The sequence below is a fragment of the Equus quagga genome, chromosome 8 (genome assembly GCF_021613505.1).
Source record: "Equus quagga isolate Etosha38 chromosome 8, UCLA_HA_Equagga_1.0, whole genome shotgun sequence".
Lineage (NCBI taxonomy): Eukaryota > Metazoa > Chordata > Mammalia > Perissodactyla > Equidae > Equus > Equus quagga.
The window spans coordinates 69362051-69389560 of NC_060274.1; the positions used below are offsets into that span (position 1 = coordinate 69362051).

The 27510-nt window shown below is 36.0% G+C and overlaps 1 protein-coding gene across 4 annotated transcripts in view; it reads right to left on the reverse strand.

The window, feature by feature from the left end:
- THSD7A (thrombospondin type 1 domain containing 7A) overlaps positions 1-27510 on the reverse strand; it is a 402469-nt gene that overhangs the window by 17723 nt on the left and 357236 nt on the right. For 3 of the 4 annotated variants that reach the window (XM_046670674.1, XM_046670672.1, XM_046670675.1), the window contains 10 exons: positions 21894-22072; positions 19595-19600; positions 17807-17940; positions 13253-13406; positions 11365-11509; positions 9962-10077; positions 6357-6474; positions 5957-6102; positions 5162-5336; positions 678-851 (listed from right to left, as the gene is read on the reverse strand). In XM_046670674.1, the coding sequence (XP_046526630.1) occupies positions 678-851; positions 5162-5336; positions 5957-6102; positions 6357-6474; positions 9962-10077; positions 11365-11509; positions 13253-13406; positions 17807-17940; positions 19595-19600; positions 21894-22072 (1347 nt within the window). The remainder of the gene's footprint in view (positions 1-677; positions 852-5161; positions 5337-5956; positions 6103-6356; positions 6475-9961; positions 10078-11364; positions 11510-13252; positions 13407-17806; positions 17941-19594; positions 19601-21893; positions 22073-27510) is intronic. The other variant, XM_046670673.1, reaches the window with a different exon arrangement.

Sequence of the window (27510 nt, forward strand, 5' to 3'; positions counted from 1 at the left end):
GACGTACTTAATTGTTTCAGAACACAAGCAGGAAGGGGAGAGTTGTTTGTTGAGCCCTACACTCTCCACTAGATATCAGTTCTTTTGTTTTTATTTAGACTTCCTCTATATTCCAAAACTATGACATTTTAATGCCCTATGGTTCTTGAAAATGTCATGTGTTGCTTACATTGGGTGCGTGGCTCTATATGTGTGTACACATACACATAGACATATAAACATGTATGTTCATATATGTTGTATGCCAAATTTAGGTTAATTCTTACCAATGCTTCGACTTATCAATTTCTGAGAATATAGTAAAATCTCTCATTTTGCTGTATATTTCTAATTTTTCTTTGTTTCTTTTGATTTAAATAAATTGAGGATATTGTTAGATTCATACATGATCAGGATTGTTATAGGTTTACACATAATGTGCTCCTAATTATCTCAGTCATTTTTAGCTCATAAAATTGTGAAATATTATTTACAATATTTCATATCTAATTTATGAAGCATGGCAATATTTTTCTTCCTCTAAATCTTTAGAATTCAGAATCATACCCTTAATTCAATTTTCAGCCTTAAGTAACATCTTAGCAAATTTGCTTATTTAACAGAAAATTCTGTATCTTATGCTTTTGCCTATCATCACAAAACTAAAATGAACAGATTTCATGAATTGTAGCACTCACCATCACAGGATTTTGTTTCTAACAGTTGCTCTGGGCACAGATGTTGATTTTCTAGTTCTTGTATAATCACAGCTCTGGAACGGACCTGAATTCCACCAAAGCCTAGGTCCTCACCATTCACACAGGTCAGCTGACACAGGCTCCACGAAGACCAGTCCTTCAAGTAACAGTCACCTGCAAAACACAGGTTTATAGTTTATACTTATATCCATAAAGACTAGCTATCCAGACAGTCATTTTATTTTTTAACCCCACTGGGCAACATTTTTAAGTATGCCAGTCATACATGATATTTGTAAAATTTAGGTAAGTATTTAATATTTGCAAGTTTGTATGTAGTTTTATAAATGTGTATTAATATTGTTATTTTCTCAGTGTATGTTATTTGGTATAGACTATGTGTTGCTTAATAATATTAAATGTAAACTATGGCTTGAAGAGCTTGTCCATTATGATTCACCTCCTCTTAAGAGACAAGAAATACTTGGTTAAAACTTACCAGCACGCTGTCATTGTCACTGTAAAGAGGTTTATTAAGCACTTGGTACTGTTTAATGAAAATCTAAATATATGTAAAACTTGTCTCCTAGGTAGTCAGAATTTCAAAAGAACTTGAAGTCTAAGGCTGAGAAAGCTGGCATTTATGTTTTATTTCTATTTCTTCTCAGAGGCACGGAGGCAAGACAGCCAACTGAGCAGCTGCAGCAGTGCCAATAATGCTTGTCATTTCATCTGATCAACATCTTCAATCAACTTCCCCTTTTTTCAATCATTTATTGAAGAGTAATATACATGCAAAATGATCACATATCATAAATGCTGAATTTTCACAATCTGATTACATACCCATGCAACCAACATCCAAATCAAGCCACAGAGTATTCTCAGAATCTCACAACCCCCCTCATGTTATATATTGAACTGTACCATATGTACATATTTTTAATATCTGATTTCTTTCACTTGTTTTTGTTTGTTTGTGAGATCCATCATATATTTATGTAGTTCTACTCTGTTCATTCTTACTGCTATACTTTACTGTATGAATGTACCACAATTTAGATATCCATTCGACTATTGATGGGCATGTGGGGAGCCGTAAATTTTTCCTATTATGAATACTGCTGTTGTGAACATTTTAGTACGAGTCTTCTGGTGAACTTATTTATGCATTTCTATTAGGTGTATACCTAGGAGTGGAATTGCTGGGCCACAGTGTATCATGAGTTCAACATCAACATCATTTTGAGAAGAGGGAAGATTTAGTGAAATATGCCTTTCCCATACTCATCCATTCTTCAGGACTGACTGCTTCGTGATACTGATCAGAAGATAGAGCAAATTATGAAAGAGACAAATCATGGGGTTCTTACCATTTTAACTATTCTAGCCATATCACTTGAATAATTCATATTGCCTTATATTATGCTTAATATTAGCACAAAGTTGCCTGGAGACTGATTAATGAAAAAGCTTTTTGTGCCACGATGAGGAAATCTTGGCAAGACATGAATTATTGACTAACAGATACATGCATAATAGTAAATTGGAGTGATTTTTGTAGATCTTTATTATAGTATGTCGTGATTACTCTATTTAATGTCATCCAGAAGTACAGAAAATTCTAGTAAATTTTAGAAGTGTTAAGGAAAAAAATAACTAGTAAGAAGTTTTAGGTAGTGTAAAAAAGTTTTAGAAACATTTCTATCCTACTTTTGGGTTACTCAGTTTTTAATTATGCCAGAGACACTATTAAAATTGAAATAAAAAATTCTTGTCAATATGAATTTAATATAACTTCACCACAGTGTTTAAAACAGACCTTTTTAGTAGCAGGCTTTACCTCTGTGCTGATATCACTTGACATAGTGTATTTTGCAACAAAACTCAATAAATCTTTTAATGGTAGTCTGTGAATTATATAATTATCGCCCGCAAATAATCCATGTCAGGCTTCAAAGATTTAATAACAGAAAATGAGAGCAAGGCATTGCCTTGTACTAAACATACTTTCATATTTTGACCATTTAAACCATTGTAATAACAAAACTACACTATGCCTACCAGAGATATAACAATTAAGTGTATGAAATGCATTTCCTACTTCAGTGTTTTACTCTTTACAGCTTATTAGCTCAATATTGCTAGCCTTCAAAACCCATCATTGGAGAAAACTAGCAAGAGAGGAACAGAAATGAACAGATAGTTACTTAGAAGAACAGCTTCCTCTTGGCTTTGTAATTTCTTTAATTGGAATGGTGTGTCTGCCCTGTTTTATGTTACTATGGGTCTTGTAGTTTTCCTTCACATCACTTACTGCGGATTTCAATCTTATGTTTATTTATGTTGCTATTGGATTAGCAACTGTCTCTTCCATTAAGAGGTAAACTCTATGAGGACAGGGTGTGTTTGTCTCCCACTGTATCTCCAACCTTGAGCCCCCTACCTGGCCTACAGTAACACTTGACAAATAATAGTCAAACGAATGGGTGATGGTGCTGCAGGAAGTATAATGAAAACAAGTGGGGAGACTCCACAGTGAAGTATACACTGATGTCTGGCAAGGATGCCAGTTCTGTTCAATGTCGTGGGTGTCACAACAATCCTATTATTTGCACTGGAGATTTGGTTTTGGAATAGGTAGGTCTTCCAACTCTTAGCTTTGGTCAACTTTTGCTCACTACGTGGCTATTCAGCACCTCAAAGCCCAACAGTCCAGACATTGGCCCTGTCCAGAGGCCTCACCTGCTGCCACAGCCTCAGCCTTGGTCTGCTGTGATGCAAAAGGATTATACTAAATCGGGCTGTGTGTGAGATCTGGACTGAAATCAGACCAGGTGGGAGAGCAGGAAATGGGACAGGGGAATTGCTGGATAAGGAAGAGGTTATCATCGACAGGTGTGGGAATGTCTAAGCAGCAACAGTTTGTGTAGGTCTAGAAAGGCAGATTTAAAAAAAAAATTTTTATTTATTAACCTGAAGTAGATGAAAATATTAGTGTAATGATTACTACAGTTGAATATATTCAGTGAGGAATGTCCTCAAAGTTTAGCAAATAGTTCAAAGTATCAGGGGTTATTTTACTTACTGTTTTGTTCAGTTTTATTCCATTCATTTTAATAACAAACTATAAGAACTAACATTATTATCACCTCAAATAATTTACTTACTAAAGAATGAGTAAATTGATGAGTGAATGAATGAGCAACCCACATTGTCAGCTTTCCCAGCTTTTAGGGACTTAATCCCACTTAATTTTTTTTGAAAATATGCAAATTATCCATCTTTAAAATTTTCATAAATTATATCCTTTTTATATAGAAAGTCTATTTTATGCCCAATCAGTGTTTGTTTGCCAAATCTTTACTTTTATTCCTTTGAGATCTTATTTGAAGTAACACATTTCTTAAAGAGATATATATTTTCTGGTGGTAATTATAAGCAAATTGAGAGAATAAAAATTTTCCATTTGAGGGTAAAATATAGGCAATTCACTTCCAATCTTGGTCTTTTCTAGTCCACTAATAAACTGTTGCCTCATATCTTTCTCAAAGCCTTAGGCTCATGCTTGACATTGACCTTATTTTGATATTCTATCTACCCTAAAGTTCTTTGCGTCAAGCCCAAATTCCTAAATATTAGCTTATCGCTGTCTGCCAATTATTTCTAAACTATTTGATATACAATATTTGCTGTCCACATTTTACTGCATGCCCCCCTGGTGCCCAACATTGAATTGGAATGATTTCTTTCAATATTTTCTTCCATAATATTATTTTTTCTCACTCTTGAATGATAATTTAGCTGGGGATAGAATCTAAGTTGATGATTATTTTCCATCACACTTTGCACATAGCCCATTGTCTTTTGGCTTTCTTTGTAACTAAGAAGAATTCTGTTATCATTCTAATTGATTGTCTTCCAGTTGCAAGTAATCTGCTTTTTTCTTTCTGAATGCTTTACTAATTCTCTACTTTTCTACATTTTATGTTTTAACTACAGTGTATCTAGATATGAATTTGTCATTCATTCTACCTAAAAACCAAAGTAAGCTTTCATTACAGGGACTTAAATCTTTCTTTACCCATGATGTGTTTGAACACTGCCTCTCTCTTATTCTCTATTCTCTTCCTCTGAAAATCCTAAATAGATGCATGTTCTATCATAATTTTCTCAACTTTTCTTTCATACTTTCCCTGTGAAGCATGAGCCTAAGGCCTTAATTGCCGTCTCCGGTAGATGTTAAAACTCCAAGGGGGTGGGTGTCAACAGAGGCCACATGGGAGACCTGGACTTCATCCCCAACTGGTGGTAACAAGGCAGTGCCTACCCCCTTCATCCACACTACAGTGTCTACCAGTGGCACAGATATTACTGAATGAGAAGACTGACATCCCTTAACTTAGACTATAACTGCAACCATTCCTTGACCCTAGTCCTGGTAAGAACTGACCAAAATGTGAATTCTGTTTTGCTGTTGTTACCTGGGCAAGGCTGGGTACAGGTTTCCTCGAGAACCATTTTCTTATTGCCATCTATAATAGGTTCAATGTCAGTACAGAATTCTTCATCCACCACTTTGCTAAAATCTTCAGCTGACCCATCACTCACTACACAAGAAACGTTCCTTGTTCTGGTCCCTTCACCACACTGGGCATCCTGGAATGGAGGAAGAAATAACTAATTAGGAAAAGAAAAATAGTTCATTAGTGAGCTCATCACTTACAGTCACCACCGCACCAGTGATTTTGATTTATGAGCAGCGAAAGAAGCACCTGAAGCCCTAGGGAAGAAGTCCTACAGAGCATTAGCTATAAAGCACACAATGAACAATTTATTTGTTTTCTAGCCGAAGACAGGCAAATAAATTTTCATTAAAATGAATTAGTCTCCAAAAGATTTTAACAATACAGGACAGGGAGTGCTTATTATCAAAACTAATTAAGCAGTTATGAAATAGCAACACACCTAAAATCTTTGAGGAAACATGCTATCTGTAAGCTCTGAAAAATATTTATGAAATCATCTCTGCAGATAAAGAATACAGTTGTATATTGCTTAATAATGGTGATGTGTTTAGAAATGCATCGTTAGGCGATTTTGTTTTTGTGTGAACATCATAGAGTGTACTTACACAAATCTAGATAGTATAGCCTATGACATACTTAGGCTATTTGGTACTAATCTTACGAAACCACTGTCATACATGCAGTCCACTGTTGATCGAAACGTTGTTATGGACTATACACGTTTCCATACGACTTCCTGAGATTTGATACCTGTACTTGGCATGGAGACCACTGGCCATATTGCCAACGGTAACAGGGCTTCACTGGGCAAGGCTTGGACTGTTCCATCAGGGCAGGGCATGGTCTTCCATCACCCTGAAAGGGCTGGGTCACTGTTCGTCTTCGGATCATTTTTCCTTTAAGAGATACAAAAGTGATGCAACTTCAGTGATACGTCATAATTGCGCAAGCATATATCTTGTTGGGAGAAGGCATCACAGACACTTTTCTTGAGGAGATCTGAGGAACAAGTAAGGCTCAGATGTTTTGGAAAGAAAGACACTCTGATTCAAACTTTCTGAAGATTACTTGATATGACTTAAAGCAAGAGTGACATTTTATTTCACATTCTTTGACTATTAGCCTAATGCTAATTAAGGTACAAACAAACCTGTGAGGCCACATGTTTGCGAACACTCTGACCAAGGAGACCAATCGGAAAGCTGACAGTTCACAGGGCATTCCACCATGCAGGATGTGTTCATCTGCCAGTTCTTCTCCAGGCCAAGCTGAAAGGATAGAGGTAGACCTGTTTGTACTGACACAGAGGCATGACCACAATATATTGTTGATGGAAGGAGGGAGGGAGGGAGGGAGGGAGAGAGACAAAGGGGAATGAGAGGAGAGGAGAGGAAGAACAAGCAAGATGCATAATAGAATACAAAGATATCTGCAAGACAAACACCTTCACTGTTAAAAACATAAAGTGTTCAACCCAGGGGAGTGGGAGCAAAGGGCACAGGATGAATGGAGGAGCCCATTTACTCAATATACTTATATATTGTTGAACTTCTTCAATAAGCACTGAAAAAAAGTAGATTTAATCTTCAAATTGGTTGCATTCCCCAAATGAGGAACAAATAAATGTAAGCACGATTATTTTCCATTAGTTAAAAACCAAGAATATTATCAACATACAGATCCATAATTGTATCTTTGGGGTATTATTTATTTTTACACATGCATGTTAAACTGAAAAGCAAAAGGGAAAGGTTTTAAAGACAAATTGTCACTCAAAACTAATGCTGTAATGTATTGAAATAATATAAAATAGCAGTTTTTAAGTAAGCTCTCTCTCTCAGAAGGAAATGTGGGCCATTAGAATTTTTTTGATTATGAATATTTTATACACATTTATTTATTTTTTTTTACAAAGACTTTTCTTTTCTAAAACTGATCTGAGCAGCTAACTCTGGTATGATTCAGTTAATTTGGTGTCAGCCACACATCAAATAATATTGTGCTATTTTACTGGCATTAAGTTTGGCTACTTACCATTTAAGTATTCTACTTTTAAAATATAAGATGAGATTTCAAACCCATCTACTGTATATGCAAACATTTTAAAAGTCTGAGATGCAATGTCGCACTGAAATATAAAAATTTAAGAGCTTGTTGGAATACATTTTTTTTATTGGTAATCCTTGGGATTTTCAAGACCTTTTTAATTTCTGCATGAAAGAGAAGTTTATAGTGTCTAATTTATACAGCAGAAGATGGCAAAAGAAAGTTTTTCTGAAATGTCGTGTTGTGGTTCAAGCATAGCTCTTGGCTCTAAATTATCCACCGAGAGAGGATCAGATCAATGATTTGTGCACGGCATCCCTCTGCCGGCACTCCCATTACATTCTCCACCAGCAATACTTGACGATGATGAGTATTTGGTACGAAAACTTACTATATCACTTAATTAAAGTCTTACAAAGTCACTTAAAATCATGGGAGGTTGAAACAGGAATCTTAAGGTGATATGATAAAAAACGATGTTACATTTAACAGTAGATAATAGTTTCATGGAGAGAGGATTTAAATCACTGAGTTCAACTACTACTGACATTTATTTCACTAGAGAGTTAAAAAGGACGTCTGTTTACAGACATTCTGGGTCTCCAGTAGTAAGACATTTTAACCCTGTACTACTTTTTTTCCTTACATTTATTGTCTCTCTCTCTTTTCTATCTATCTATCTAACTAACTGTCTGTCTGTCTATCTATCTACCTACCTATCTGTCTAATCCATCATCATCATCTAAACATATGTGACTAAGTAAATGCAAGGAAATCTGTTCAGGGATCAAAGAAGAGGAAAGGAAAAACCAGTTACTAGGTATCGGGTGAGTAAATGTCTGAAAAACATCAAAGAAAAAATACTGCATAAACGCTGGATGGGTTTAACCCTAATTTTCCTCTTTGTTGGGTGGTAATGCCATCTTTCTTTCCGGCTGTTAGAGAAACAGCAAGAGTTCGCTGCTGCTGTTGCAGTGAATGCAGGGTTTACACACAGATTAGCAGGTAGGTCATCAATCCATTGTTCAAAAAGATAACCAGCTTTTCTCAGGGCTATTATTTAATCCTACAGCATCCATAGGGGTGGATAAAATGGGATATGAGTTATTTAATCCAGCTCTGCAGAGTAGCACCGTTCTCCCTGAAGACAGGCTTTGATGAACGTTCTGATTTGAATCCCTAATTGTTATTGCAGAATTCAAATGTTATAATACTTGTACATAAGAGTAAATTTATCTAGTCTTCTGGATAATTAAAATTAGTAATTTCTCAAGTTTTTACTCACATTTAATTTAAGAAATAAAGGGCCCTAATTACACCTTTTCCCTGTAGTCATATGAGATATTTTAAAACTGGTCTTATAACATTTGGGTTTAGCTTTCAGAAAGCTCTCAGAGCTATTCATCGCAGGTTTCGCTCTGACCCAGGAGGGCATTTATACGTGCATTTGTAAAGAAAGAAACATATTAATCTACTAAAAGTAGATCACAGAAAGCTCGCCAGCCAATACATGACTATAACAATGTTCATTAATAATAATGTTACTTTTATAATAGTTATATTACTTCGATGCTGTTAGGTTCAAAACCAGATTGATTCAGGTATGAAATTTCTAATTAAATCTAAAGTATGAATAGACTAAGTTATGTTATACGATGATAGTGAGAGGATTTTATTAACTGAACAACTTGTTTTCAGCACATTTAGGAGTTCTCTTCCATGGACAGAGATGTAAGGAAGTTAAAATGTGTTCACATAATAAAGATTTCAAATGGATTAAAACATTGCCATCTCAAGTTTTCCCTTAGGAATTGGAACAATTTACTGTGGGCTTCTAATAACCCTCAGGATGTGTGGACAGAAGTTGCAGTCATCATGTCTACTGAACCCTAATGAGGTTTCAAGCTCCTCCCCATGTGTTCCAGATCTATCTGCTTATTTTGGTTCATGTTTAACGCACTGGGCCTCAGATGCAGGAGGAGTCAAAACCTGTCAGGAATGTGAGTACTCTTTTGGTATAGAAATCAGACAAAAATACTTACAACATGAAGCATAGCTTCATGAAAACTAAGAAAGGCCAACAGCTATGTTTCCTCACATTTCATAAAGTCATATCTAGAAATAATGTTACTTTTTTAAATTGGAAAATTAACAGTTACAATTCTTTGTACCTAAAGGATACTAATACTAATGGCAGGCTCCATTCCTTTGTTTGAATTTCACGCTGTCTCTTATCCAGACCGCAGTAGTTAGACTCGCACAGCTGGGTATTAGAACTTAATATCAAAATCTGCTACCAAACCACATGCGATCAATGTTTAGCAACAGAGAGAATAAATGATGGATCTTGGCAGGTGTCCCAGGCAACACAAAATTCACATGAAATTACAAAAGATGATGAGTAGTCTGATTAAGATTTATTGCCTTTATTCACCTTGATTACTTATTGTTCTCCGAGCATTTCTTTGACAAAAGGCTAATTAGCATACCTTTGGGCTCCAAGCAGAACAAAATACAGGAAATTATCTGTAGAAATCAGTTGTGTTGGACAGTGTCTCTTTTCAAGAAGATGCTTAACAACCTCTGAATAGCGCAGAAAAACATCTGCTGGCAATGAGCTGCACGGAGCACAGGTCACTTGGCTCAGCATGAATTGGAATTATTAGGAGAGAATTTACTTTCGAAAGATATAACACAGCATCCCCTTACCTCTTCACAATATTTCAGGTCAACCGACTTGCCATCACTTCGAACACAATCCAACATCCTTGTTTTAATGCCATTTCCACAAACTGCTTTCTCACTCAGCTGACATGTACTCCAGTCTGAAAGGAAGGGAGCCCATCAGAACAGAAGGCTGTGTATGAAACAGATTTCAAATGAAACTCTGATGACCTGAATCCCATATTTAATTCACAACTGCTTCCTAAGCCCCACAATCAATCACCTCACATGCAGAGCATATGGGTCCCAGCTTTGAACATATCAGGAGTCAAATGGAATTGCTGGGGTTGCACATAGCTACAGGGATTATTTTTGAAGGCAGATGTCTACTTGACACTCTTGATAGCTGGCGTTTGGCGATATTGTAAAAGTGACTTTGGCGCAGATCAAATGTCACTTAAAAACTTTTTTCCTAAGAAAAGGAGAAATTTAAGTTTTAACATTATTTTTATTTTAGCAAAATCATCAAAATTTTAATGGATGGTACTTTGTGTAGTTATATTCAAATAAAATACTGTGTTTCACTTTCTGTTCACACACAGAATGTTTTAAAATGTGTGCTTATTTCAAAATCACTTTGGCCATATTCATTTAAATCTCTTATTTTATGTCTTTTGCCAAATAATTCTTTCATCTTTCTTTCCAGGGTAACATAGCATGTCCCAGAGAACTGTGATTTCTTTGTGTCATCAAAGGAAATTGAAGAGAAAAACCAAAGGAAACAAAAGCCAATCTGATCACTGTGCATCATTGTACAATTTCTGAAGTTTGTTTCAGTGTGAAAATTACTTGGGAAAAATTCCAAAATAATCTTCAGTGCTAACCCAAATCACATAAGCCCACAAGCTCTCTTCTTTCCTAGTTTTTGCCTTGATGGTATGAGATGAGGGGTAGGGTAAAAAATGGAATTTATAATAAGCTTTTTTTTCTGAAAAAATACTTATCTATCCTTTTTCATCTGTTCTTTTGATAATATTGAAATATTTATATTTTCTTTATACATTTTTTGGCAAGCTTAAGATTGCTGCTGTTTTTCCATCATGTTTATAATCATGCTTATGAACTGCCTCCACACAAAGAATTGTTGTCCCAGTGTGTTACAGTGCTTAAACTTCTCCTGAAGAAGAAAGACATCTTTCCATAAACTGACTCTCCACTATCTACCTCAGGGGCTAATGTTTATGTGATATTTTTATTCTCTATATCTTAATGTTTACTAAAAAGTAAAGCAGATAAATATTTCTGTCATTTAATAAAGAGTTATTTTTCGGGGAGCAAGCAGCATGTCCAAAGGCACATAGATGGAGACCAACAATATTCGGAACACTGCTGAGCTGACAGACGCGGGATCTGGCCTTAACTCCATGGTAAGATGGCTCTCCACATACCTGTTACGTTATAGTCATAGTGGAAGCAGTTTTTATTCAGGTTACAGGGTTCCTTCTCAACAGCATCAGGGCAGGCTCTTCCTTCATCAGCAGGTTGTCTGATGGGATCAGCAGACCTTTGCCGGAAACTGCTTTGATTGCAAGGCTGACAAAGAGTAACACAGCTCCTCAGAAAGATGAAGATTCAGCCACACAAGAACTAACATATTAGGGAGAGCACTGAAGCAGGAGGTAGAACGTTTGGGCCACTGGCTAACTCGAATAATCTCATTACACCTCAGTTTCTTCATCTATAACATCAAGGTGTTGGATGAGTTTTTTATGTCCCATCTAGCAATAAGCTGCTTAAGAGTCTGTGTGTCAAATACTAATAGCTACATCACACATCACAAATAAACAAACACACACATGCATGATGATAATTATTGCAGATCACTGATACAGAAATTATCTATCAATCATCTAATATAGTCTCTCAGACCTGAAAAATCGTTTTAAAGGTGACTTTAAATAACTAGCTGTTAGTGACCTTTATTTTCCTAATTCACACACACATATGCACACAAACATAATTTAGTACTTAAAAAGACTGGCTTGTCATTCCCCTATTGGAACAGTCTTGTTATGAAAACATTCGGTTTCTAAGGACAGAAGCAGGAATTTCAAATCTGATGCTTGGAATGAGAATAGAAAGGCATTTCCACACCCTCATGAAACAGTTGATTCTGTATTGCAATTTGACCTGAATCCCAGTCAACCACCAGCTCTGTTTTGCTCCTGCTCTATCAGTTCGCTACCAGTCAGCAGCCTTAGTAATGTTAACACAGATTGAAAATTAATTTTTCCTTGAAAACATGCATGACAAATTCTTTGTAACTGTCCTATACTGTATCTCAGCAAATTAATTCCACATTAGATGTATTTTTCCCACGCTTTTGAGGTCATCTTGAAATGTACAGCTTTATGAAGGTCCCCAGGGGCAAGCCAAATCTCCTGCATTGTCAGCCAGTTCTGTTTCAAATGACTCTTCCCAGGGTGGTGTGGAAGAGCCCCCACTGGCTGTTGAAATCTAGAAGCTTTGTGTGATTTGAAACTCTCAGCTGGCTTTCCAGGCCCAAAGAGACACAGAGTCAGTGTGTGGAAAGAGATTCATTGATACGCAGCTTTCTTCTTTCTACTCTCCTTCTTACCAGGATCTTTGGCATTTTGGTGTCAATACTCCTGCTTCAGTACCCCCACTGTGTGAAAGATTATTCCTACAATTTAAATAAAATGGATTGGGCAAAAAGCAAGGCATGACAATAACCTGACACCATTAATGTACCTTTACTAGATCTTAATTCTCTTTCCCTTTACCTGAAGGGAATCATGATCACCACTGTAGTTTTTAACATGCTGTGTATTTATAAGCCAATCTGAAGGCATTTTGTGCTGGGTTAGGAGAAGGGGGAAGGAATACAAAGCTTGTAAGAGGTCACGCTGTTCTAGTGTGAGTCAAAATGCTGATTTTAAATGTCACAGTCATAGAATGAAGTGGCCAAGAAAAACACCCCTTCCTTTGGTAATGAATTTGGTAACGAATTTAATAACTATTATTTTCTTAATGATATCTTTAAAGCTTAGTGGTAAGGAATTAAGCAAACTCTGTTTTTTGTTTTTGTTTGCTTTTTGCTGAGGAAGATTAGCCCTGAGCTAACATCTGCATCAATCTTCCTCCAGTTTATATGTGGTTCACTGACACAGTAGTGCTCATAAGTGATGTAGGCCCATGCCTGGGATCTGAACCCACAGACCTGGGCTGCCAAAGCAGAGTGCGCTGAACTTAACTACTACGCCACAGGGCTGGCCCCAAGCAAACTCTATATTAATAAACGGTTAATTATCTCACCAAAGTGCATCTGGTCCATGGACCCCATTCAGATATCACACAGTCCTCAGGACACGGTAATTTGCACTCTCTAGAGCCCAGGGGCATCTCTTCTGGATCACAGAGGTAATCGTCTACGTGGTCAGAAGGGCCATCTGCTGTGTTATGCATGCATCTGGAAAAAAACATCCAAATGAGTGAAGGAGCCAGGACAATTAGAATGGCCAATCCATAGGATAGATGGTTCTTCTTAAGCCATCATCATGGGGTTGGGAGGAGGGAAGCTTTGAATTTAATGAATAAGATCCTCCAAACATGGAGACGAAAGGACCTTTGCTTCCCATAAATACTTGTAGTGCTTCAGTGCGATTTAAAAACCTGTGCTTGTATGCATCATCATAATCTTTTAAAATAATAGCTACTGAGTGTATGTAAACTCTGTAAGCCTTCCTCGGAAAGGAGAAGGTCATTTGCACTCATATACGATGCAGAAACTAACGAGTGGTTCAAAGACGTTCACAGAAAGGTTGCAATTTTGGAATATAATGCATCTTTTTCTTCTGAAGAAAATGGCAGATTTCATAGAGAAGGTAGATTTAAATACGGTGGAAAATGAGGCACACTGAAATTTCCTAGTGAGAAAGCTTCATTATGTATTTTCTAAAGTAACCAACGGTATTATCAAATTGTTTTGTCATTTAAAAAGTAATTTAGCCTCCCATCTGCTGCTAATATTAAAAGAAAGCCAGAAGTGAAAAGACAATTATAACAGCAATAGCACAAATTCTCTAAATGTGGTTGTTTGGATCTTCCTACATCACGACCATTTTTTAATTCTTCTTTTTTATTTTTGTTTTTTTTGTGAGGAAGATTGGCCTTGAGCTCACACCTGCTGTTAAACCTCCTCTTTTTTTCTTGAGGAATATTGTCCCTGAGCTAACATCTGTGCCAATCTTCCTCTATTTTATGTGGGATGCTGCCACAGCGTGGCTTGATCAGCGGTACTAGGTCCACACCTGGGATCTGAACCTGCAAACCCTGGGCCACTGAAGCAGAGCACATGAACTTACCACTACGCCACTGGGCTTGCCTCTGTTATTTTTCTTTTTAACAGAATAAATTCAAATACTTGGTTACATTTCATTCTACTGTAAGCAGTCATGAAGGACTCTTTCCTCATCTCTTGGGAATCTAATTAATGTGGCTAGTACCAGACTTCACTTTTACCTTAGTTAATAATTTCTCCCGGCACTTTTCTAGTAGAAGAGAAAAACTTTATCCCTCATCGATAACTCGGAGGAAGTCAACCAAGTTAATGGGTTTGGGCAGAGAATTACCTTGCAAGAGATGAAAAGGAAAGCTTGAGCTCTTAAGCCTCTCAAACCCACTGCAACGTTTTCAACTGTCGGCTGAATTACATTAGCAATTATACCTGGGGTCTCAACTTTTTTCAGGGGTTTACAATCAGGAGGGACATTGCGTCTTCACAAATCTACACTGCAGAAACACCTTTCTATACAGTGCTGCCCAATTTAGGAGAAAGGTCGTTTTCCTACAGGATGTATTCAAAGACTGGAAAACTGTGCTGTTGGTCATATCCTGAGTTTGCAGCCTGAAAAAAAAACCCATAAAAATATCCACCTCTGCATTTTTTTATTAGATAAGTATATAAAAGAGCAATCACAGAAACACACAAAGGTATATATTTATTTGATTTCATTGTTGAAAGAAAAATTAAATTCTAAATTTCTTTGGGAGAATTTTAGTTTCCCAGAAAAAGTTCTCCTTCAATGGCATTTTAACAACTATTCCGCTGGCAGTGGCTTTGAGAGGACATGGAGCAGCCAGGACAGCTGAATGCTCAAAAGTTGGATTTGCCACTCAGAAAAGATCGCGTTCACGTAGGCACTGACACGATGTACAGGGATTAACTTGCAAAATTACCTATTGATTCAGAGTTAAGGAGAGATGGTCAATACTCTATTATGTAGTTACATACATACAACTTCCTTTTCAAAGGCTTTTCTCCTCCTTTTGTTTTTTATTTTATAAGTAACATTCATTTTAGGAAAATCAGCAGAAACAAAAGTCACATAATTATATCACTCAGAGATACCAGTATTAACAGACTATTATATTTAAACATATATTTTCATTTCATAAAATAGGAGCAAACTTTACCCACTCTTTGCACCATTTAAGAAAAAAATTAACAATACATTATGAACGTATCTATAACTATTTTCTAAGATATAATTTTTAATGACTACATTTGAATTCTATCATTTGAATGTGCCACAAGTGCTAAAAAGAAAACCTTTATTATTAACATTCAGATTATTTGTTTTATTTATTTTATTTGGTATTAATGATTTTTTTTAACCACTCTAGAATACAGAATAAATATTTGGATCAAGTTTTGAGCCCAAAGGGAAGTCAGTTTAAGTTCTCTTGCTTTCTTCAAATTCTTGACCTTTCTCCTTTCATAGGAAAAGGAATTATGCTGGGAGAAAAGTGAACTGTACCAGAAATACATAGTGGAGAATCAAGTTGAAGGCAGAGGTGGGACTGGAGGCCCACCAGAGGTGTGGCAGTAAGGGCGTATATTGCAGAGAATTCAAAAGCAACAATAAAAGTAACCAAATCTTTTATTAGTCTTTTTTAATTATCACTATGTGCTGGCAATTCTAAAAAAAATGTCAGTGAAGAAATCCCTTCCCTCCAGGGCAAACCACTTCCACCACTCAGACCATCCTCCCACAGAAAGCAGGGGATCGGATAAACTGAAATCTTCTCTCATAGACGTATCTATCCTCAAAGGTCACACAATGCTCGTGTCTAAGCAGGACATTTTGACCTTAATTAGCAGAGGATAAGGTTAGGGAGGTGTACTACTCAATCAGTAACAAATAGGAACATTATTACGTGATCAGAGATCACAATCAATACTGACCTTCTCTTCTCTATCTGCATTCAAGATGTTTACTGAAAAAATAAATTGACCTGAAGAGCTACCTTGTTTAGGATGTGTTTGGAAACATTAAGACTATCTATTCACAAAGCAAAAATAAGCAACATCTATGTACAGAGTTGAAGGGGAAGCTGAAAGAAGAGTAATTCTTTACTACAATTTTTTTGTTTTTACTAACAAATCCCCCAACCCAATCAAATTCTTAATACAAGAAAAATATTTTTAAATTTGAAGAAGACATTTCAAACTTGGAAGGGAATAGTGGAAAACAGAATCTCTGTCTTTTTCTTCCCCATGTCCCTATCAATTTTTTACTTCCCTGCCATCTACCTTTATTAAGTTCCTCAGAAAAATAACTTGAGAGTTCAGATGAGCTTTTGAAAAAAGAAATAGAGATTACTTTTATTGAAAGCAAAGTTATACATAGTGTGCCAAGGTTTTATGATACAAACGTTAATTTGTTCTACTTCTCTATTGAGAAATAGAATCAAATCTGTGAAAAAGTTAGGCCATGGGTGAGAATGGGCTTCTTCACAACATGAGTTGTCAAGTTCTGGATGTTCTCATATTTGTCTTTACTGTGTGTGTCACTTAGCAGGGTTAGAAGAAACTGGTCTCAAGAGTGACAAGAGACTTGGGTTTGAATGCCAACACTGTCTCTTTACTAGATGTTTGTTCTTGGTAAATTCTTTAGTATTTCTGAATCTACTCTACAAAATGGGGATTAAAAAACCATATGTCCTTGTTTACCAGTGTTCTAGAACCCTTAAGGATCACATGTAGATGCTGTTGGCAAAATTTAATGAGTATCAAACTGGTATTAGGTGTTAGGGAATTTCTTTAACTATTACAGAGTCTCAGTTTGGAGAAAATTATAGAGTTTAATAAAGGTGACACACTAGTAAATGGATCTTTTCACAACAATCAGGGGTGTCTGGGATGCTACAGAGCAACACTGCTCACCAGAACTTTCTGTGATGATGAGAATATTCTATATCTGTGCTAACAGAATAGCCATCAGCCACCCAGGGCTATTGAGCACTTGAAATGTGTCTGGTGTGACTGAGGAAATGTATTTTAAATTTCATTTAATTTTAATTACTAGGTTAAACTTAAAGTGAGATAGCCACATGTGGCTAGTGGCTACCCTACTGGCTAGTACAGCCACAGAAGAGCAAATGAGTGGCACTAGGATTTAGGGAAGGCTTGCTCGAGGAGCTGAGTGTACTCAAAGTTAGCTACTTGCTATAAAGGAGCAAGAGTTTATAACCGATTATCATTAAAAAGCTGTTAGGAATATATTTGGCCTTTAAGAAACAAGTTATTGGGGTTGGAAATCTGCATTAGTTCAGCTCACATTTAACACGCAGCTCTCCCCCCTCAAAAGCACCTTGAAGTGAAGCTTCCTAAACCAGAAGGTCAAATATGACAAAGTGCTGCTTGAAGCAGATGCCCTTAGAGTTTTCCATGAACCAGATTCCCTAAAAATAAAACTAAAGGCAACGATGTTCAGGAGACCCGGGAGGAGTGAACGCTCCCGTTGGCATGTGTGAAACCGGGAGGTGGTTGTGCCTTTCGCTTCTCTGTTACTAGGTTGGCCTTACCTCACTTTTCGGGTTTGCACGCCCTCTCCACAGTTTTCCCGCATGTTCACAAAGGTCACCTTACAGACGCTCCACGGCTCTGTGACCCATATGTACTGGCTGCAGTCACTGTGGCAAGGGACGACCTCATACACCTGAAACACACACAGTTCTCAATGATCTCACCTCAGGGAAACCGAGGAGAGTGCGTGGGAAGACTCTACATCATAAGAATCGTTATATTCTTGTTCAGCTACTTTTATTTCTCTCCTTTGTTGTTCATCATTCTAAAAGAGGAATATAGAGAAATTTGTGGAGAGTTCCAGCAGTAAAGGGCAGGGCTAGCTGTGCTGTATTCTGCTGCTCCATTATGTTGTGGCTGGAGATCTGACCTGCTGGACCACATCAGATGTGCTACACACTTCTCTGTACTGACTGTACCCACAGTATTGCAATTTCCTGGGCCATCTCTCTTGTTCACAGTTTTACGCATCTTCAATACTTACCCCAGGGTGCTCATATTGTAGGCATTCAATAGAGATTTGTTGACTAAATGAATGCATGAATGAATTAAATAAGCATACAAAAGTAGATGTTCTCAAATAAATATAATTTGGCCTGTTTTCCAAATAAATATACAAAACAATAAGAATTTATACTTTTTTGTGTTCCATATATGAAACTAAATTAGAATATAAATAATATGAAATAAAGCTGCCTTCAAACTAACCCTCAATCATTTAGGGCTTGGACAAAGTCTGAAACTGGTCTCATATCACACAGCAACAGCTGACAGCAGAGAGGGCCATTTGAAGCAAAGTAAATTGTCTTTCTCTGGTATCCATGAAGGCCTCAAGTCTTTCAACCTCAAGTCTGAGGTAGTGTCTTTGGTTTCAGGATTTTTAGAACAGTGAACAATTATGTTCTTTCCTCAATAAGAAGAACTAAAAAGGGAAATAAATGGACCGTAATCCACTGCAACAGAGCTGATCCAACCATTAAAGGAAAACATCTTTTAAAGTCATTTCAAAATCTATAGTAATCCAACTCTATTTCCTATTTTACACACACACAAACACATACACTCGCACAGAAACTACACAAAAATGAATGTCTTATGTAACTGTCTAATTCCAGAAAACAGACTTAAATGACTTTTGGAGCCGTTCTTGTGCACAAATTTTAGTGGACTAAACCCCCAAGTAAAGTGAACAAAGTGGATCTCTTCCAACCAAATAGGAATGAAAAATATGTGTGGTTGGAGGAAGAATCTATACTTATTGTCATAAGTGATCACACTCGCTTTCGTGCTACACTAAAGTACAACTAGATATTAACAGGTAAAATGCTACCCTACACCTTGTGGGAAATGAGAAAATTGAAGGGGAAATGCCATGTTTCCTCATTCTTTGATGGTTTTCATTTTAATCTCCTATGTTGGAGTGAATGCAATCAGTTCAGAGCAACCTCCTACCACCCACTCTCAGCCCACAGGCACCTTCACCTCTCCTGAGAAGCACCAGGTCGTTAGTAAGAGGTGTCACTGCCTTTTCAAGGCTGGTGAAGTAAAGCTTGTGCCGGCCTAGCCCTGCACCTCAGGCCCTGATATCAAAATGAGAAAACACAGGTAGCATGCTCAGGAAAAAAAAGGAACAGCTGCCTAACAAAAACTTTATGGAAACTATGACATTTTCTCCCTGTAAAAGATAAGAGACAATAGCAGGGAAAAAATGCATTCTCTGAAATCAGGAGTTAAAAAGGAAAACAAGCAGCACTCTCTTATGAACCACGAGGCTTAAGAGTTCTTACCTGTGCCTGGAGTAGTGTTCAAGAGGAGTAAGAAAAGGGAGAGAAACAAAGATAAGTAAAACGTCAGTATATTTCATGAGAGGAACTCATGTTCTAAGTTGCAAATATTATTATCCATAAATAAAAGCCTACTTTTTTTTGGTAAATGATTAGAACACCTTCTCTTAAGTCTTGGGAGAGAAAAACTAACTCCTTATCGTTTAAAAGTAAGCTACACAAATGAATATTTCAAACAGTACAGTTAAGGAAAGGATTATATGGGCAGGATGAAGAAATCTTAGAAAACTGAGTGGACCTCAAAATACATATCCTGGGGAATTGATATATAACTGCAATATCTTGTGGTCCAAATTGTGAATGGACTATCTGTCTATAGATTGATTAATTGATCAATCTATCAATCTTAATCAATCCATCTACCTATATTTCTTAGGAAATGAGGATTTGCTTCCTCAATTGGAAAACAGAATCTCAGAGACCATTTTCAAGTCAACAGACCACTGATTATTTTACTGAGGAATGTACAATTGTACTAAAAATCTATGTGATTTACAACTTTCAACATTAACACAAATCTTTGCATATTCTTTACATTCCTATTATTTTACTAATACATAAATGCCTAGAAATTTCTATATTTTAATGTAGAACATTTATGCCCAAATATTCAGGAATCTATTATTTCTTGTTTTAGCTTTGATTTTTCAGTTGTTAATGTCTCACTACACCACCAGTAAGCTGATAACAAGTACCCAAAAATCCCCATCAAATTCTGCATCAGATTACATCAGAGTTGGAGAGTGACAGAGAAATGGCTTAGGTTAGAGAGCTTTCATAGCAAAGACAACTTGGCACAAGGTCTTGAACCTTTGCAAATTCACTATTAAAGAAAATGTTGAGGCAAACACAGCTCATTTAAATTTAAGATCTGATGGCTGTCCACATATACACACACACATACTGAAGGTATGAGGAAGTGTAGAAGTTCTCTTTATTAGAACCATGGATCAAATTTATTAAAAATTAAACTTGCCATTGGAAATTCAAGATTTCAAAACTTGTAGAGAAATATTGTTTTGTATTATTAACTTCACATTTCAGTTATTCTGTTTCATCAGGGTCACAGAACTGAATTTTCCTCTTTGCAAATATTCCCCATGACAGGGAAACTCAATGACCAATAGATGGCAGCAGTGCAGTATATTCTTTACCTGCAGTTGAATTTAAGGGCAAATTCAGCAACTTCACTTGGGAAAAAATCAAGATTCTTACGGAGTACTTTCTATGGAATTTAATTCTCCACTTTCTTCATCTTAATCTCTTTATTCAATTCAAAAGTTCTTTTTATTTTCTCTAGAGTGTATTTTCATTGTTATTAATAAATTGAGATTAATTTGGGAAGGAAAGTATGTACTGATAAGCAGTGTGTTGGGAGGTTAAAGTTACACAGTCTCCATGTGTATGAAAAATACTACATATTTAAGTGTGGTTCATACACATGACTTGGTTCATTTGACAAATTTAACCAGACATGTTGACATCTACACATACTATTTAAAATTCATTCTTTGTTAATTCACATGTAGGCCAAACATGATGATAATTGTCTGATGCACCTTATATTACATTTAACTTAGTCACAATTCCCTCTGTTAGTCTTTTTAATTTATAACTCCATTAGCACACAAGTAACAACTATTAGCAGCTAATGAAGTGTGCATACAAAGTCAAATAAAGTTCCAAACAGGATTGAAAAGGCTAATGCCTAAACTGATGGACAGCATACTTACAATGATTTTGAAGTCATCTTTATATTTCTTTTCTCTTAACGTATTTGATATCAAGCAAACTTAAGTGAACGCACAGTATATATTTCCTAATTTTAGAACCAAATCCATATACTTTCTTTGATTTTAATTTAAATAGTCGGTAATTGAGACATCTTTTCTGAGAATCTAGGGGAACTATAAGAATAAACAATCCTGTTCTCAGCACACAAATTACATACAACTTTATGATAGATTAAATACCTTGACATTATTTGAAAGGTGTCATTTTTATTTCCATTTAATTAAATTAATATGCGTGTATATGCAGGGTGCTAAATCTCCTGAGAATGCAGAGATAATATATCTGATTTGGGATTTAATAACATATATGTACTTTACTCAGTCATCTTAAAGATAAAATGGGTCAAATTTCTTTTTTAGGGGCTATTTACTTTTCTCCATTTTGGAGAAAAAAAATAGATCACTGTAAATCTAAACAACACTTTAATATTCCCAATGGTAGAAAATACCTGGTTGACATGGTCCAGTTTGGGGCAAGGCCTTCCTCCATTATACGGTTTTTCACGCAGCCATTTAGACCGAACCTTCACACCACTCCCACAGGACTTACTGCAGCGCGACCAGTTGGACCACTCACTGAGCTTGCAGTCTGACGGGCAGGGCATGATGCAGGCCTCTTCGATGTAACCTGGGTAGAGGAAAAAGATGAGAGCTACCTCCTTCACATGTCACTTGCCCTCTACCACTCGCCAGTCTAGCTCATTTAGAAGGTCCAGGTTTGATTTGACAGCAACATGCAAATGCAGAGACGTCTCCGTCTTTAGGGACTCAAATTAAATTCTGCAGGAAAATGACACATACGTACAGTGACTCTGTTAAAATAACAGCTGAGCAGCTGCCACATGATCTGCTTAGGATTCAGGCTCACCGTATTTCAACATTTCTGACTTTCTGACAGCTCGTGTTTAATTGACAGTAACTTGTCTCCTGCCATATCATTCTCATGCTGCCAGAACGATACATTACAAAAATTCTAACAGTTTTCTATAAAATCCTGTTAATGTCACACAAATTCAAGTTTCTGAGCCCATGCAATGTTCTTTCTCAAGAAGAAAGCGAGATTCTCTCGATCGATATCCAAAAGGAACTATTTAACTTAGTGCCTTCTGTTTCCCCCTTCTTTGAAAACCAACTCTGAAGAAGAAAAATGAAGGATGTTAAATAAACAATGTCTCATATTTTTATAGTGCTGTCAATTTCAAAACACCTTCACATCTTGTATTCATTTGATTCTCTTGAAAATCTTATAAACGTATTGGGCAGGGATTGATATTCTACTGGACAGATAAGAAAACAAATGCAGAGAGAGAACTGACAAGTGCAAGTTCACAGTAAGTAAGTTTCACAGTAAGAGATGGGGAAAGGTTTTCTGAGGTCTAGGCCAGCATGCATTCCATCAAATCACACAGCCAATTAACTTACTAGTCTACAGATTTGTTTTGAGAAATAAGAGCCTTTTCCTTGAACAGTCCCTCACCACCAACTTGGCATTTCACAATATCAATTTATCACTATTGTTTCAAGGCAAATATGTGGAAAAAGCAAAATTCCTCTGGTCAAGAGTCAAATGTTGTCCTCTGTAATCTGACTGTGGAGAGTAGTTGCTCTTGATACAAGAAAACACTCTGCCTTGCCATTTTACATCAGCATCAAGGATTTGATTTTGAAGATGATTATAATATAAACAATTTATACTAGAAACTCCAGGTAGATTTTTTAAAATTTTAGTGAGACATAATTCATACACCATAAAGGTCAGCTCATGTTTTGGTCTCTAATATACTCACTGAGTTGTGCAGCTGTCACTATCATCTAATTTTAGAACATTTTCATCATCACAAAAAGAAACAGTCGCTTCCCATATTTCCTTCCCTCATCCCCTGGCAACCACTAATCTACTTTATGTCTCTAAGAATTCACCTATTCTGAACATTTCATAAAATGAAATCAAACATTACACGGTCTTTTGTGATTGGCTTCTTTCACTCAGTACAATGTTTTCAGGGTTCATCTATGTTGTAGCATGTGTTAGTACTTCATTCCTTTTTACAACTAAATAGTATTCCACTGTATGCATATATCATCTTTTATTTATCCATTCATCAGCTGATGGATATTTTAGTTGTTTCCACATTTTGTATATTATGTATAACGCTGCTGTGAACATTTATGTACAAGTTTCTGTGTGGACATGTTTTCAGTTCTTTTGGGTATATAGCTAGGAGTGGAACTGCTGGGTTATATGATAACTTTATATTTAACTTTTTCAGGAAGTGCCAAACTGTTTTCCAAAGTGACTGTCCCATTTTACAATCCCGCTAGCAAGGCATGAGTGTTCCAATTTCTACATTTGTCAAAATTAGTAATTATGTCTTTTCTATTTTAGTGGCCTTTGGAAAACAAATGTTTTAAATGTTAATGAAGCCCAATTTATCTGTTTTTCTTGTTGCTTGTGCTTTGATGCCATATCTAGGAAATCATTACCTAATCCAAGGTCATGAAGATTTACACCTATGCTTTCTTGTACCACTTTTATATTTTTAGCTTTTGTCTTTAGGTATATGATTCATTTTGAATTAATTTTTATATACAATAAAAGTTAAGGGGTCCAACTTCATTCTTTTGTACGTGATTATCAAGTTATCTTAGGCCTGTTTGTTGAAAAGCCTATTCTTTCTACATTGCATTGTTGTGGCACTCTTGTTGAAAATCAATTGACCATATATGTAAGGATTTATATCTGGATTCTAAATGTCATTCCATTGGTCTCTAAGACTGTCCCACATTGCCTTGATTACTGTAACTTTGCAGTAAGTTTTGAAATCAGTAAGTGTCAATCCTCCTACTTTGTTCTACTTTTACAAATTATTTTGCCTCTTTTTGATTCTTTGAACCAGCTTGTCAATTTTTGCCAAAAATGGCAGCTAAGATTTTGATAGGAATTGTGTTGAATAACTTGATCGATTTGGGAGTATTGCTATCTTAACAATCCAGGTACACGGAATTTCTTTCCATTTATTTAGGTCTTCTTTAATTTCTTTCAGTGATGTTTTATAGCTGCATTTCTTTTGTTGAATTTATTCCTAAGTATTTTATTCCTTTCACTCTACGTAGATTTAAAACATAACCAACAAACATTGATTTCTTTTATTACAGAGAAACGAGACCACCTAAAAACCAATAGGACAAATTTATCTATAAGCTTGTGCTCAAAGTGTCCTGGATTGAGACAGTGTTAAAAACTTAGCCAATTTACTACATAGTATTTCTCAGTCTTGCCTTATCATAAATTACCTGGAACACATGTTAAAAGCACAGGTTTCCAGCAAACCCAGACATTATGGTATAGTTTACTTGGAATAGGGTCTGATTTTTAGAAATTAATATATTTTATTGTGTTTATTCAGCACTCCCTCTTTTTTGCGGGAAATTTTATGAAATTTTCCTCATCAAGGTAATTGTAGATTCACATACAATTACAAGAAATAATACAGAGAGCTTCCTTGTATACTTTTCCTGGTTTTCTACTATGGTAACTACAGTATAATTTCAAACAAGACACTGACATTGATACACTCCATTGAGTTTATTTAAGTCTCACCAGTTTTACTTGTATTTATTTGCACGTAAGACTGAAATTAGGAAATGTGGTGAGACACAGGCAGAATCAGCAAAATCTGGAAGAGAAGTAGATTTGTGGCATATCTTTCTATATATTTTCTCCTATAGTTTTGTCAAAGAATACACATCACGTGTTTTAAACTTATTGTAGTCTCCATACACAAAAGTGCATCTTTCATAAGTAAAAAGTTCACAGAATACACCCATGAAACCAACAGTCCAGAACTCTCTTTTGTGTTCCCTTGCAATCCCTACTCCTTCTCACCTGGGCAACCACTAGCCTGATTTCTCATGGTATAGAATTATTTTGCTTTTTAAAAATTTTACATAAATGGAATCATATAGTGTAAATCCATGTGTGCTAGCCTTCTTTCTCTCTGCATTGGGATGTGAGACTCATCCATATTGTTGCATGTTGTTGAAGATTGTTCACTCTAATTGATGTATAGCATTCCATTGTGTGAATATATTATGGCTTATTTATTCATCCTATTGTTGGTGAGTATTTGGGTATTTTTCATGTGGAACAATAACAGTACTGTTACCGTGCAGTATTAACAGTACTGCTACGAACATTCTAAAACATGTCTTTTGGTGAACGTATATATGCATTTCTGTTGGGAGTATTCCTAGGAATGAATTGGATGCATCAGAGGATATGCATATTATATCATCTAACTGTAAGTGAAGTATAAAAGGAGAAGTGTTTTTAAAAGATGGGATTATAAATTTGGTATGAAGAGCAGGATGCAATGAAAGAGTTTTCAAAAGTGGGAATTAGTCTCAGATAATCTTCAAGAGGGCAGATGTACCAGTTGGGGTTTTGTTAGTCGTGAAACATTGAAGACAGAAAGAAGATACCAATGTTAAGCTTTGAATGTACTTCCGATATTGAAGAAGGCTTTTGGAAGAGGAAAGTCCGATGAAGAATTAAAGGAGTACTTTACAATAGTGTTTACTAAAATTTTGAAAAGCAGAACTATTCATGAAATAGATTGTAGTGATCCACCTAACTTTTATACTTTGACTTTAATTATGGCTTGAGGTGGGAAACAAGCCCACTTAACTACTTTGAGTTGAAATATGTTTCAAGTCCCATTCCCCTTTTCACACAGCACAGCCAGTAAACAAATTTATCTAAAATTCTATGAGATGCTTAAAAATGTAACTCCTGACAGAGCCAGTAATAATTTGTTTTGTGTTTCACAGTAATAGTTTAAGAAACAGAATGAGACTGTAAAAATGTTTAAAGTCATTTCCAAATCAATGCTATTCTGTGACCAAATTGTTTGTTCATAAAAGTACAAAGAATTTTTTTAAAATCCCAAATATTTCCAAATATTATCAATAGCTTTGGCAAAAGCACACTAGTATTGCAAAGGTAATAAGTTATGGAAACATTTCTAGAAGAAATGCATTTTTCCACTTTGCTAAACTTCAAAACGACTACAGAAGTAAACTTCTACCCTTTTGCTATTCAGTAATTGTAGTTGAAAGTAGAATCACATGATTTTTCATGTCACTGCTTCACAGAGCAACGGACAATGGAAACTCTCTTTCCACTTTATCTGCTGAAGTATTACGGCATCAGTGAGACTTAACATGTATGGTTTCAGACTGATTCACATTATACTATTAAGTAAGCAGATATAAAACTTTTATGTCTGATTTTCCAGTAGTGTATTCCAGAAAACATCTCTCAAATAAAACTCAATCTATTAAATTGTTAAAAGATACAAATTAGACACTGAGATAGACAAAACTGCTATTGAGTATAATGCTTAGCATTTCATTTTTATTTCCCAGTGTGTAACAACATTCAATAATTGCCTGTCATGTTTATTTAGCACAATTAAAATCCTTAATGCTACTAGTGAACTGCTAGATAAGCATTCCCCTGCCTTCTCTGCTAAGATCATTTCTGAGGGCAATTAACACCAAACAATCATGGGGGATGGGAAGACAGAAACATCTGAAACGTTTTAAAGCTAAATAAACTGCTGGCATCTTGTAGCAATTTATGGTTTCTGAGGAATGCTGGAATAAAATAAATGACTTCACAGTTAGGATGTTAAAACTTTTAGCAGTTCTACACTGAATTTGACACATGGAAAAATCAAACTCCTGACTTCTGATCATATTTTTTGTATCCTACATCTGTTTTGACTGCTCTTTCAGGTTGAAATGAATACAAAAATACAAAACACTAGCATACTCAAAGTGGCAACTGGAGGACATATGGCCTTTGAGATATATCCAATCACCTCATTCATTTGAATTATGAAAGTGCAGATAAAGTACCTTTCAACAACCTTCACAATTACTATATTGTGCTGTTGAAATTTCATGAGTGATAAGAATATCTTTGTTATTCACGTGGGCCCCTTGAACTACACAAGTGTAAAATGCCAAAGAGATGTCTCAGAACGGGGGGGGGGGGGGGGG